This window comes from Oncorhynchus masou, chromosome 9, assembly GCF_036934945.1.
Source record: "Oncorhynchus masou masou isolate Uvic2021 chromosome 9, UVic_Omas_1.1, whole genome shotgun sequence".
NCBI lineage: Eukaryota > Metazoa > Chordata > Actinopteri > Salmoniformes > Salmonidae > Oncorhynchus > Oncorhynchus masou.
Window position 1 is genome coordinate 38,687,320 of NC_088220.1, and position 15,363 is coordinate 38,702,682.

At 41.4% G+C, this 15,363-nt stretch overlaps 1 protein-coding gene across 1 annotated transcript in view; it reads right to left on the reverse strand.

The window, feature by feature from the left end:
* Positions 1–15,053, reverse strand: part of LOC135545977 (neuronal membrane glycoprotein M6-a-like) — a 38,205-nt gene extending 23,152 nt beyond the window's left edge. The window contains exon 1 of the mRNA XM_064973997.1: positions 14,685–15,053. Within this exon, the coding sequence (XP_064830069.1) occupies positions 14,685–14,721 (37 nt within the window). The 5' untranslated portion in view covers positions 14,722–15,053. The remainder of the gene's footprint in view (positions 1–14,684) is intronic.
* Positions 15,054–15,363: the final 310 nt, after the last annotated feature.

Below are 15,363 nucleotides of genomic sequence, written 5' to 3' on the forward strand. Positions count from 1 at the left end.
TGGAATCACGTAGTAACCAATCACGTAGTTAAACAAATCATAAAATATTTTATAGAAGCCATCCTATGCCTTGATGACAGCTTTGCACACTCTTGGCATTCTCTTAACCAGCTTCACCTGGAATGCTTTTCCAACAGTCTTGAAGGAGTTCCCACAAATGCTGAGCACTTGTTGGTGGCTGCTTTTCCTTTACTCTGCAGTCCAACTCATCCCAAAAGATCTCAATTGGGTTAAGGTTGGGTGATCTTTGAGGCCAGGTCATCTGATGCAGCACTACATCACTCTCCTCCTTGGAAAAATAGCCCTTACACAACCTGGAGGTGAGTTGGGTCATTGTCCTGTTGAAAAACAAATGATAGTCCCACTAAGCACAAACCAGGTGGGATGGTGTATCGCTGCAAAATGCTTTGGTAGCCATGCTGGTTAAGTGTGCCTTGAATTCTAAATAAATCACTGACAGTGTCACCAGCAAAGCACCCCCACACCATCACACCTCATCCTCCATGCTTCAGGGTGGGAACCACACATGCGGAGATCGTTAGTTCACCTACTCTGCATCTCACAAAGACGCAGCGGTTGGAACCAAATATCTCAAATTTTGACAGATCAAAGGACAGATTTCCACCGGTCTAATGTCCTTTACTCATTTTTCTTGGCCCAAGCAAGTCTCATTTTCTTATTGGTGTCCTTTAGTAGTGGTTTCTTTGAAGCAATTCGACTATGAAGGCCTGATTCACACTGTCTCCTCTGAACAGATGATGTTGAGATGTGTCTGTTACTTGAATTCTGTGAAGCATTTATTTGGGCTGCAAGTTCTGAGGCTGGTAACTAATGAACTTATCCTCTGCAGTAGTGGTAACTCTGGGTCTTTCTTTCCTGTGAGAGCCAGTTTCATCATTGCGCTTGATGGTTTATGCGACTGCACTTAAAGAAACTTTCAAAATTCTTGACATTTTCCGCATTGACTGACCTTCATGTCTTAAAGTGATGATTGACTGTAATTTCTCTTTGCTTATTTGAGCTGTTCTTGCCATAATATGTCTTCTACATACCCCCCTACTGTGCTTCTACAACTGCATTGCTTGCTGTTTGGGGTTTTGGCTGGGTTTCTGTACAGCACTTTGAGATATCAGCTGATGTACGAAGGGCTATATAAATAAATTTGATTTGATTTGATTACCTTGTCACAACACAACTGATTGGCTCAAATACATTAAGAAGGAAATAATTTCCACAAATTAACTTTTAACAAGGCACACATGTTAATTGAAATGCATTCCAGGTGACTACCTCATGAAGCTGGTTGAGAGAAAACCAAGAGTGTGCACAGCTGTCATCAAGGCAAAGGGTGGCTACTTTGAAGAATCTGAAATATACAATACATTTAGTTTTGTATAACACTTTTTTGGTTACTACATGATTCAATGTGTGTTATTTCATTGTTTTGATGTCTTCACTATTATTCTACCATGTGGAAAATAGTAAAAAAATAAAGAAAAACCCTTGAATGAGTAGGTGTGTCCAAACTTTTGACTGGTACTGTATGTATATTTTGTCTAACTTCTCGCATATCTCAGTTTTGGAAGAGACTGACTTTATAACCAAAATTATCCTATTTACTCTTTGTAGTACATTTTCACTCTAGAATAAATGGTCCTGACTCATATCGATGACACAAAGGTCATTTTCAAAATGAGAAGTTTATTTTTAGGGGCTATCGCTCTTTAAAGGGATGGTGGGAGAGTCTGGTAGACTTCCAGTCATTGTGCTTATGCTAGTTAGCATTGGCTCGCAAAACTACCAACAACTTCCTTCAAACTGCACGTAGAGATATAAAAAATGTTATCCATGTATCCATGAGTTCATCTGACTCATCTGCTTAATTGTCAGAATCTTTCACTATCCCTTTAAATGATGATCATACTATGCTCTCGGACTTTACTGTATGAAACCTTTAAATTAGGACACCATTACATATACAATGAACTTACTACAGTACATAAAAACATGGCTACATGTGGAGACGCTTTAAGCTATAAATAAATGCTGACTCAAGAGACAGGCTCCACCTCCAATCAAATCAAATCAAATCAAATTTTATTTGTCACATACACATGGTTAGCAGATGTTATTAATGCGAGTGTAGCAAAATGCTTGTGCTTCTAGTTCTGACAATGCAGTAATAACCAACAAGTAATCTAACTAACAATTCCTAAACTACTGTCTTATACACAAGTGTAAGGGGATAAAGAATATGTACATAAAGATATATGAATGAGTGATGGTACAGAGCAGCATAGGAAAGATACAGTAGATGGTATCGAGTACAGTATATACATATGAGATGAGTATGTAAACAAAGTGGCATAGTTAAAGTGACTAGTGATACATGTATTACATAAAGATACAGTGGATGATATAGAGTACAGTATATATGTATACATATGAGATGAATAATGTAGGGTATGTAAACATTATATTAGGTAGCATTATTTAAAGTGGCTAGTGATATATTTTACATCATTTCCCATCAATTCCCATTATTAAAGTGGCTGGACTTGAGTAGTGTGTTGGCAGCAGCCACTCAATGTTAGTGGTTGCTGTTTAACAGTCTGATGGCCTTGAGATAGAATCTGTTTTTCTGTCTCTCGGTCCCAGCTTTGATGCACCTGTACTGACCTTGCCTTCTGGATGATAGCGGGGTGAACAGGCAGTGGCTCGGGTGGTTGTTGTCCTTGATGATCTTTATGGCCTTCCTGTAACATCGGGTGGTGTAGGTGTCCTGGAGGGCAGGTAGTTTGCCCCCGGTGATGCGTTGTGCAGACCTCACTAATGGCTGGTTTTGCCAGCCCTGGTTGCGCAATCGATATGCTGATACAATTTAGGGAGTCTTGTTTCCAGTTTGCAAAGAGACAAAAATAAAGTTCATTCAGAGCCATCGAGGTGTCTGCTTGGGGGGGAATATATACGGCTGTGATTATAATCGAAGAGAATTCTCTTGGTAGATAATGCGGTCAACATTTGATTGTGAGGAATTCTAAATCAGGTGAACAGAAGGATTTGAGTTCCTGTATGTTTCTGTGATCACACCACGTCTCGTTAGCCATAAGGCATACGCCCACCGCCCCTCTTCTTACCAGAAAGATGTTTGTTTCTGTCGGCGCGATGCATGGAGAAACCCGCTGGCTGCACCGATTCCGATAGCGTCTCTCCAGTGAGCCATGTTTCCATGAAGCAAAGAACGTTACAGTCTCTGATGTCCCTCTGGAATGCTACCCTTACTCGGATTTCATCAACCTTGTTGTCAAGAGACTGGACATTGGCGAGAAGAATGCTAGGGACTGGTGCACGATGTGCCCGTCTCCGGAGTCTGACCAGAAGACCGCCTCGTTTCCCTCTTTTACGGAGTCGTTTTTTTGGGTCCATTCCGTTGTCCTGGGTGAAAGGCAGAACACAGGATCCGCTTCGCGAAAGTCATATTCTTGGTCGTACTGATGGTGAGTTGACGCTGATCTTATATTCAGTAGTTCTTCTCGACTCTATGTAAATGAAACCTAAGATGACCTGGGGTACTAATGTAAGAGATAACACGTAAAAAAAACAAAAAACTGAATAGTTTCCTAGGAACGCGAAGCAAGGCGGCCATCTCTGTTGGCACCTGATATAACAGAATTGACCCTTCGCTATGCCCTGTTCCAGAATTTGGAGCAACCAATCGCAAAGTTCTGGTGGATAGCAACTGGCATCAAGTCCGACTCCTCGAACAAGCTCAACTTGTTTGAAGCCAATGAGAGCAATGGCAAAAACTGAGAGTTTATCAAACAATAAATGGTTTAAATTGGTTAAATAACCAAACAGTTTACCAAGGGTACTTGCAACTGTGATTCCTGAAATGCAAGGCCTGTTGGAGTATTTGGTTATCTGAAATTGCTTGGTTGCTGGTTAGCTAGATCTCAGTCTCATTGACCACCATTGAAAGTGTTTCTAATGCTAGAACGCTAGATAGTTAGTTAATATGATTTGTTTACTCCAATTGTATGTTAGCCAGTACAAAAATAAACGTCCTCTCACTGTCAACTGCGTTTATTTTCAGTAAACTTAATATGTGTAAATATTTGTATGAAACAGAAATGGAATAATGAGTCCTTGAACAAAGGGAGGGGGGGGTCAAAATCAAACGTAACAGTCAGTATCTGGTGTGACCAGCTGCATTGAGTACTGCAGTACATCTCATCCTCATGGACTGCACCAGATTTGCCAGTTCTTGCTGTGAGATGTTACCCCACTCTTCCACCAAGGCACATGTATGTTCCCAGACATTTCTGGGGGGATGGCCCTAGCCCTCACCCTCCAATCCAACAGGTCCCAGACGTGCTCAATGGGATTGAGATCTGGGCTCTTCACTGGCCATGGCAGAACACTGACATTCCTGTCTTGCAGGAAATCACGCACAGAACGAGTAGTATGGCTGGTGGCATTGTCATGTTGGACGGTAATGTCAGGATGAGCCTGCAGGAAGGGTACCACATGAGGGAGGAGGATGTCTTCCCTGTAATGCACAGCATTGAACTTGCCTGCAATGACAACAAGCTCAGTCCGATGATGCTGTGACACACCGCCCCAGACCATGAAGTACCCTCCACCTCCATATCGATCCCGCTCCAGAGTACAGACCTCGGTATAACGCTCATTCCTTCAACGATAAACGTGAATCCGACCATCACCCCTGGTGAGACCAAACTGAGACTTATCAGAGAAGAGCACTTTTTGCCAGTCCTGTCTGGTCCAGCGACAGTGGGTTTGTGCCCATAGGCGATGTTGTTTCCTGTGATGTCTGGTGAGGACCTGCCTTACAACAGGCCTACAGTCCAGCCTCTCTGAGCCTGTTGCGGACAGTCTGAGCACTGATGGAGGGATTGTGTTTTCCTGGTGTAACTAGGGAAGTTTTTGTTGCCATCCTGTACCTGTCCCGCAGGTGTGATGTTCGGATGTACTGATCCTGTGCAGGTGTTGTTACACGTGGTCTGCCACTGTGAGGATGATCAGCTGTCCGTCCTGTTTCCCTTTAGCGCTGTCTTAGGAGTCTCCCAATATGAACATTGCAATGTATTGCCCTGACCACATCTGCAGTCCTCATGCCTCCTTGCAGCACGCCTTGGCACGTTCACACAGCTGAACAGGAACCCTGGGCACCTTCCTTTTGGTGTTTTTCAGATTCAGTGGAAAGGCCTTTTTAGTGTCCTAAATGTTCATAACTGTGACCTTAATTGCCTACCGTCTGTAAGCTGTTAGTGTATTAACAACCCTTCCACAGGTACATGTTTGTTCTTTGTTCATGGTTCATTGAACAAGCATGAGAAACAGTGTGTAAACCCTTTACAATGAAGATCTATGAAGTTATTTGGATTTTTACGAATTATCCTTGAAAGACAGGGTCCTGAAAAAGGTACGATTCCTGTTTAGCTGAGTTTATATTATGAATACAACTTTCATCTGCTGTCGACATCAGGATATGATTTGAGAGCAAGTTAACTCCAAAAGTGGTAGATTTGACTGTATGCAGTCCACCACAACATACCCAAGAATCTTCTGATTAGCAAGGGGTAGTCTGTGTTTAATTTCACTGTGTAATACAACCACATTTTGAGATCATTGAAGTGGTTTTAGTAGTTTGAATTAGGAATTGGGTTTCAGAGGGAAATGTTGTCTGACGCTGCAACAGTAACCAAGGGGGGCGGGCTTAGAGAAGGATCAATTGTCTCCCGCACAAAAAGCCCCTCTTCAAAAATTTAAGCCTGTAATTTGGTCGTGACCCGTCTCTCCAGTCCAATCAACAGCAGGCGTCTCTCTCTAATACAAAGAGAAAGGACACCCCCCTCCCATGCCCCCTCCCCATTCCCACCTCTCTCCCATCTGTCTGCATCATGTCCGACAGGCAAAAGGGGAACACAGACACACACACACAAATGCACATAGGCACACAAACGTGCACGCATGCACAAACCCTCAACCACCCATGACTCATATAAATGGTTGAGGTTGCCATCATATAATGGTCACCTCTCATAAAACATTGATGATGCAAAGTTTGATGATGAAGAGGTGAGGAGGGGGGGGACAGAGGGAGATCTTGAGAGAGAAGGAAAGAGAATACATAAGAGAAAGCAAATGAGTGTGGTTGGAGTGGCTTGTGGTGTACATAAGGTACATTTGCGCGTTTATTGTTCACTAGATCTGGAATCCTGGAGACTTACACTAAGCAGTGGGGGGTATGGTTGGATGTTCTAGTCTGTGAATGTCGGAAGAGTGTGTGTCTCCACGCTCGCTTTCCCGATACCGTTTGTTCGGGCCTCTTCCCCTGCCTGGAGCATGCAGGTTTTTAGAGCTCTCCGTGTCCCTTATTACTCTGCGCATGTTTAATCAACCAGTATGGTTGCCATGTCAACCACGGTGCAAAATCTGAGAATAGACAAGGGTACTTCAGAGCTGTGACCTAGTTACTTTGTGTCAACAAATTCACTAGGACAATGGTGAATGAGACTCATTACACAGATAACCCTCTGGGGTGAAGTACATTGCAGGCCCAGGTCAGATTTGAAAGCCCAGGCATTGGTTTTGAAAGGGACTGAATTAATCAAGCCCCCCAAATGATGTACATGTTTCTGTAATGCTTGGTGAAATATTTAACCATGTGAGCAGGTTTCGTGCAGTTGTCTCCAATGTGTGATTTTAAGTTCAGTCCCAAATTATTATATTTACCATTAAAATTAAGTTTTTAGATGCACAATTCATATTTATATTAATATGATCACATCATATAAAGTCATATAACTTTCGAAGTAAGTTGAGCCGAAGTGGTCAGTTGAGCCACCCTTTATAGGAAATAATATACAAAATATATAATGTGGCCAAATATTAATGAAGAGGTAATCATTTCACGTAGTCTGTGAAGAAAGAAACCATGTGGAAAAGTGGTAAGCAAGTTAGGTTTGAAAAACTGATTTTCACCAAGTCAAATACATTTATTGGGTTAGAGGTTACATGAAGCTTGTATCTAAACCAAAGTAGCTACTTTAAAGATCTCTATAAGCTTCAATATGAGGTCCTAAACCAGGCATGAAAGTGCATTCTTGTCACTGTGTGGGCTAATAGTCTAAATGTTTGCCTTGGGGTAAGTGGCATATGTTAAAAGTGTCCCTTGTATATACCGTTTTACATATTTTTCTTCGATTATCTTTTAAAATGTTTAGCTAAACCTCAACTTCTAAATACTCTCCTGCAACCCGCCTCACCCAATGTGGCGTGGATTTTCTTTTTTTCTAAAGTATTTATACTTTATATTTATATAGTATTTATAGCCCCCACCATTTCTCCTTTACCCAAATCCAGATAGCTGATGTTCTGAAAGAGCTGCAAAATCTGGACCCCTACAAATCAGCCAGGCTAGACAATCTAGACCCTCTCTTTCTAAAAATTATCTGCCAAAATTGTTGCAACCCCTATTACTAGCCTGTTCAACCTCTTTTTCGTATCGTCTGATATTCCCAAAGATTGGAAAGCTGCAGCGGTCATCCCCCTCTTCAAAGGGGGTGACACTCTAGACCCAAACTGCTACAGACTTATATCTATCCTACCCTGTCTTTCTAAGGTCTAAGAAAGCCAAGTTAACAAACAGATTACTGACCATTTCGAATCCCACCATACCTTCTCCGCTATGCAATCTGGATTCAGAGCTGTTCTTGGTTGCACCTCAGCCACGCTCAAGGTTCTAAACGACATCATAACCGCCATCGATAAGAGACATTACTGTGCAGCCGTATTCATCATCCTGGCCAAGGCTTTCGACTCTGTCAAACACAACATTCTTATTGGCAGACTCGACAGCCTTGGTTTCTCCAATGATTGCCTCGCCTGGTTCACCAACTACTTCTCTGATAGAGTTCAGTGTGTCAAATCGGAGGGCCTGTTGTCCGGACCACTGCCAGTCTCTATGGGTGTGCCACAGGGTTCAATTCTCGGGCCGACTCTCTACTCTGTATAAATCAATGATGTTTCTCTTGCTGCTGGTGATTCTCTGATCCACCTCTATGCAAACGACACCATTCTGGATACTTCTGGCCCCTCTTTGGACACTTTGTTAACTAACCTCCAGACGAGCTTCAATGCCAAACAACTCTCCTTCCATGGCCTCCAACTGCTCTTAAACGTAAGCAAAACTAAATGCATGCTATTCAATCGATCACTGCCCGCACCTGCTCGCCCGTCCAGACTTAGAATATGTGGACAACTACAAATACCTGGGTGTCTGGTTAGACTGTAAACTCTCCTTCCAGACTCACATTAAGCATCTCCAATCCAAAATTAAATCTAGAATTGGCTTCCTATATCACAACAAAGCAACCTTCATTCATGCTGCCAAACATACCCTCGTAAAACTGACCATCCTACCAACCCTCGACTTCGGGGATGTCATCTATAAAATAGCCTCCAACACTCTACTCAACAAACTGGATGCAGTCTATCACAGTGCCATCCGTTTTGTCTACTTGCACATTCATCTTCTGCCGATCTACCATTCCAGTGTTTAATTGCTATATTGTAAGTACTTCGCCACCATGGCCTACTTACCTCATTTGCACTCACTGTATATAGACTTTTTTTAAATTTTGTTCTACTGTATTATTGACTGTATGTTTTTTTTTATTCCATGTGTAACTCTGTGTTGTTGAATGTGTCAAATTGCTACGCTTTATCTTGGCCAGGTTGCAGTTGCAAATGAGAACTTGTTCTCAACTAGCCTACCTGGTTAAATAAAGATGAAAAAAAGTGTTAAACGTGTTGAAAAAATTAAAATGATTAAAATGACAGAAAGACAAAAAGTGATTGTGATGGTGTCAAATTGCACAACACCCTGAATGTCACGCCCTGACCATAGTTATCTTTGTTTTCTTTATTATTTTGGTTAGGTCAGGGTGTGACGAGGGTGGTATGTATGTTTTTGTCCTGTCTAGGGTTTTTTGTATATCTATGGGGTTTTGGTATGTCTAAGTAAATGTAGATCCATGGTGGCCTGAATTGCTTCCCAATCAGAGGCAGCTGTTTATCGTTGTCTCTGATTGGGGATCCTATTTAGGTTGCCATTTTTCATGTTGGTTTTTGTGTTTTTTTGTCTATGTGTAGTTGCTTGTTAGCACTCGTTATTATTAGCATCACATTTGTTTAGTGTTCTTTGTAAATAAAGAAGAATGTATTCAAATCACGCTGCGCCTTGGTCTCATCGATATGACGAACGTGCGAATTAAATATATAGGACCAGTCAAAAGTTTGATCAAGCCTATTCATTCAAGGGTTTTTCTTTATTTCTTTATTTCTCCTATTTTTACATTGTAGAATAATAGTGAATGCATCAAAACTATGAAATAATACACATTGAATCATGTAGTAACCAAAAAATTGTTAAACACATCAAAATATATTTTATATTTAAGATTCTTCAAAGTAGCCACCCTCTGCCTTGATGACAGCTTTGCACACTCTTGGCATTCTCTAAACCAGCTTCATGAGGTAGTCACCTTGAATGCATTTCAATTAACAGTTGTGCCTTGTTAAAAGGTTATTTGTGGAAATTATTTAATTCTTAATGCGTTTGAGCATATCAGTTGTGTTGTGACAAGGTAGGAGTTGTATACAGAAGACAGACCTATTTGGTAAAACACCAAATAAGTCCATATTATGGCAAGAACATCTCAAATAACCAAAGATATATTACCATCCATCATTACTTTAAGACACCAAGGTCAGTCAAGTGCAGCTGCAAAACTATCAAGCGTTATGATGAAACTGGCTCTCCAGAGGATGGCAACAGGAATGGATGACCCAGAGTACCTCTGCTGCAGAGGATAAGTTCATTAGAGTTATCAGACTCAGAAATTGCAGCCCAAATAAACGGTTTGCGCTTAGTGGGACTATCATTTTTTTTCAACAGGACAATGGCCCAAAATTCCTCCAGGCTGTGTAAGAGCAATTTGACCAAGAAGGAGGTTGATGGAGTGCTGCATCAGATGACCTGGCCTCTACAATCACCCAACCTCAACCCAATTGAGATGGTTTTGGAATATTTAGACTGCAGAGTGAAGGAAAAGCAGCCAACAAGTGCTCAGCATATGTATGAACTCCTTCAAGACGGTTGGAAAAGCATTCCAGGTGAAGCTGGTTGAGAGAATGCCAAGAGTGTGCAAAGCTGTCATCAAGGCAAAGGGCTTTGAAGAATCTCAAAATATAAAATATATTTTGATATGTTTAACATTTTTTTGGTTACTACATGATTCCATGTGTGCTATTTCATTACTCTACAATGTGGAAAATAGTAAAAGTAAAGAAAAGTCCTTGAAGGAGGTGTGTCCAACCTTTTGACCGGTACAGTGTGTAGATATCTTTGTTAGAAAGTGTTTCATATTTCCCTTGGCGGAGTGATGCTGATTATAAAAGATCAACTTCCTCAACTCAACTTACCCAACTCTCACCTAATAACTGTGACAGAAGTTTGGGGAACATTTGGGAACAATTGGTGGAATTCCCTTGACCTCCATAGGGTGGAGGGATGCAGCTGGAGTCCAAAACAATGGAAATGGAAGAGCAGGTCAGCTGGCAGTGAAGAAAGCCAGAATTCACTGTGTGAGAAGATTAACTCCATGGATAATCAGTTCAGGATTTTGGGAGAGGGAAAACCATGTATCAAACCATGAAAAGTCACAGCCCAAGTTAGAGGGGCTCAAAATGTGCAATGCTGCATCTTATACAAATGTCCAGTTTATAGGGGACAATGAAGCATACGGTGTGTGATAATGGTTCCGGACCACACATATCATTGGTTTAAATGTAATATACTACAGCAATACAATACCTGAATGATATAGCTTTCCTAGTTCAATTAATGTTTTAGGATAGATCTGATATGTTTCTATTTGCTGTATTTTCCCTCTATTGAGCCTTGACTCCTGAGCACATTATCACACATTGGCGATAGAACTTGATCAACCGAGTTGAACGGAAGGAGAACTAATTCCTTCGCTTGGCTCAGGTAGTCTTAACAGGTGGGCCTTACTATATTTTCCCTTTAATTCGGAGCTGGAGCAGTCACAGCAGTATGTCATTACAAATGCTACCTAAAGTGGAATTGAATCCTCCATATCAAGCTAGGACAGATGATGATGACTTAATTTTATGTTTTGACATAAAAAATTCATTTGATTAAGCCATTTTATTTTGGGGAATAAGGATTGTCCGCTGTTGTTGTTGGTGACTTGTGGCACGCGGCATGAAGCGCTACATTTGGCTAACAGATGAAGAGAGCAGCTGGTGCATCTGACTCACAATCTGAGATTTTCAGTCTGAGGAGGAGGTTCAAGGACCATAGAGAACCCATAATACAATATTTTCCAATATTTGGTCAGTTTCTTGAACCCTAAAATAATTGTAAGGCCCAATCTATAACTCTGTAATTGACATTATTATTAAGAAGTACTCATCTTCCATTAGAAAGCTAAACTAGATCTGTAATATCAGTAGCAATATAACAGAATATCAACACTAAGATGATCAATAACTGTGACATGACAATTGAAAGTCTCTTAAAATAGACCTTGTAACCCTTTGTTAATGGTAACAAAAGGAAAGAATGTGAAGCAAACTATTTGTGGGTGTTTATTGTTATTTTCAGGATTTACAAAGTAGCACTGAGGGGTATAAAAATACGCTCTTTTACAATGCATGTACAGTTACGACTTCAGTTCAGACTAAAATCAATGCTACAGTAGCAGTGTTCCCATTCATTGTTTTCAACAATGTAAAATAATCTCCACAACTCCAAAGAACAGAAATGAATTTGTCATCTAAGAAAACACAAAAAAACTGAACATTAAATATAGGCATCATGAAGCCATTTGAGAGGCCCTCAAGGCAAGGACTCCAAGTCATTAATTGTCCTTCTTCCCAGGAGGGTTTTAAATCTCTGCTGTCATGTGCTCTTAAGCCAGTCTTTCAGACCAGCAAGGTGACCATGCTGTTCTTTTCATGTAGCACCAAGTTAGTACAATTTGCAGTGCTCATGTGAAAAATTGTCTCATCCAAGTGACAAGAGACTTCGAACCCGTAAATATAAGAGTAAGGCCCAATCTTCACTTTATGAGGGGTTGTAGTTTTATAGGTAGTTTATAGATCATTATTAGATAATATGTCGTCTATTAATCATTATTGCATAGTTATAACTCATTGTTGTTTTGGTGCTTGCCAAATAATAGGTTTATTTATGGCTGCACTGTGGATTATGACTGCTATTTTTTTTAAAGTATAACATAAAACACATAACCTCACTGTGAGGGTAATACTGTGAGCCCATACCACAATCACCCTCAATATGGCTACTCTAGCTGTGTATAGTCAAATGTATTTCATTGTGTCAGTACTTTAAATGTCATGATAGTTTTGGGGCATATTTCTGTTTGTTTGAGGTTGTTGCTTTTACTGTTTGGGGGGGGGGGGGGATTAGGTTTGCATGGTGGAACCAAACTGCAATTATTAAACGAGAACCAAAATTCCATTATTTTCTAGTGGACAAGACACACTGCATATACTGTACTGTAGCAGCATGTAGGCCAGCCTATTACATTGGCACTTGCATTATTCATGCATTCGGGCCTCATAATTGCAAACAGGAGCATCAAATCATCTTGTTTCAAGCACAAGACATCTAGCTAAGTGTCCCTAGATGAAGTTCTAGCATGTGTATCAGTGTTGCTTCCATCCCTCTCTTTACCTGAACCTGGGCTTGAACCAGGGCCCCTCTGAACACATCAATAACCGCCACCCACGAAGCTCCATTACGTATCGCTGCACACAAAAGCAAGGGAAACAACTACTTCAAGGTCTCAGAGCGAGTGACATCACCGGTTGAACACTACTAGCACATACCGCTAACTAGCTAGGCATTTCACACCGGTTACACCTGGTCCCGGACCTGTTTGTGCTGTATATCCAACTCCTATGATCATTGTCATGGTTTAGCATGACGTAAGGCCAGAGGCGTTGGATATACTGCACCAAAAGGTCTGGGACCAGGTTACTGAAGTTCATCAGTCAGTGTGTTGATTTAGTGAGGAAGCAGTAAAGAAGAACGTTAATGTGGAGCAGCACTCAGCCAAACTGCTTTAGTGCCATGTTTTATGTATAACTTTCCAGATTTGATGAAGAAGATATGTGGCAGTTAGCCACATTTGGGCCAGTGGGGCCACAGCACCAGTAGTGGAAAGCGTGATTGGCTAAGTAATTATATGTGGACTAACAAGCTGGTTACTTCAGCCAAATTAATGGACGTGGTGTACTACAGACACGAATGACTGATCGGCATTTAATCAACACTGCTATCAGGATGTTTCTAGTAGTCATCCCACAGGTTTGAGACATCATAGTCTTATAGAGTCATGAACCATACTGTGAAAATAGAATTCCTGAGCCAATGTCATTTTGCAGCCACTAATGGTATTAACACCTTACCAGACAATAAAGGTATGTCACTTTGCAATAAGTATTTCTAGGTAAACTAGCATCCATGACACTCACACACACACAAACACACTCATATGCACACAGACACTGAGTAAACTGATTGGCCCAGGGTACCAAAATGACATCTGCAGGGATGACTAGACTTGGCCAGTGCCATGGTAACTGTTTCAGCTCTCACTCATGCCTGTGAAGCACACACTGGTTTTCAGGGATGAGAGGAAGCAGGATGGGAGGGACGGGGAGGTGGGAAGAAAAGAAGCACAGACGTTTGAAGCCCTGTCACGTGCACAGAACTTGGGATGGAGGGAAAAAAGGAAGGAAGGAGGAGTGAAGGGGGAGACACATCTCAGAGAATGATAGCATCCTTTTTTCATACAGGGAGCAATTTTATTAATATGGAGAATGCAAATTCAAACTAATGCCAGTGCCTGGTAATCATAAATGGATTTATACAGTACACAGCTATTTACCCCTCAAGCATACACTTAAACACTGGTGAATGGGAGGGGGTGGGTTTGCATTTTAAATAGCAACCCCTCTGCACAAAGCGAACAACATACCCTGCATGCACATGAACAAGAGAGAAATTCTGACATGCATCAAATTCAGATGCTTTTATCATTTTTTGGGGGTGGGGGGTTGTTAAAATAATAAAATAGTGTTGATTTAAATACAATAGCTGGACATGTGGATAGCCTGGATACAATGGTTTTATTAGTGAAAGGAGCTGGCTCGAGGTCTCTTGTCTTCAATGTTCCCCTGAGCCATCTCGACAGGCATGCGAGAGCCTTACCGAGACGCCTGTGAACAAAGACAATTCTCCCTGTGCTTTCACAGTCAATGCTCAGAGAAGCAGTTCACACCACTTTCTGACTGTCTCGACAGCAGACAACACACACACACAAACACACTTCAGTCAAGCAGACACTCAGTGGACAAAGGAACAACCAAAACAGATGCTCTTTTATACCCAGATTATTAACCAACTATTTACCCAACTCTTATTTGAATAAATCGTCCACATGATAGACAGACAAAGAAATTAGGGGAAGATTTTACTCTAGGGAAATCTCAATCCATCCACTTAAATGTAAAAAAAAATACTCTTTCTCTTTCCTTACCTTTCTGAGTCTGACCGTCATCCAAGTCTTCTTCCATCTTGGCTATTCTAGATGTAGAGCAACTAGAGATGTGACAGAAGCTCCTTGGTTTGCAGGTTCAAAACCCTGTTTCTTTGTGTCAAAGATAGTCCACAGAGCTCTCCTTCTCTCTCTCTCCCTCTCGGTCTCTCTCTCTCCCTCTAGGTCTCTCACTCTCCCTCTCGGTCTCTCGGTCTCTCACTCTCCCTCTCGGTCTCTCTCGGTTCTGTGTTAAGACCGCTTGTCAACAGTGATTTCATTCAATTGGTCGTGCCGCGAAAGAGATCATTGTATCTTCACAGCGCTGTCCATTGCGAGCAGCTCTGGCAAGTGCTGGAAAACCTGTTTTCTACAGTAGAGAAAAGGGGGGATCTCAGTAGGCAGTATGTTTGCAGGAGGGCGGGATAGCAAGCACAGGTGCCCAGAAAGCAGAGAGAGGCAATGGGAGAAACACAGTCTCAACAATGAAAACTGACCCGAGCAGGCAGAGGAGTTGCTTTGTTTGATTGAACGTGTCCTTCGCTATCAAATAATGTTTTAAAACATGTTTTTATTCAGGGTCCCTAATTTTTCACCTGTAGGCTGCCATTGCAGTACTCCATTGAAAAACCGGTTCACTTTAAACACAAAAATATCGGGAAAATGATGGTCATACAACAAA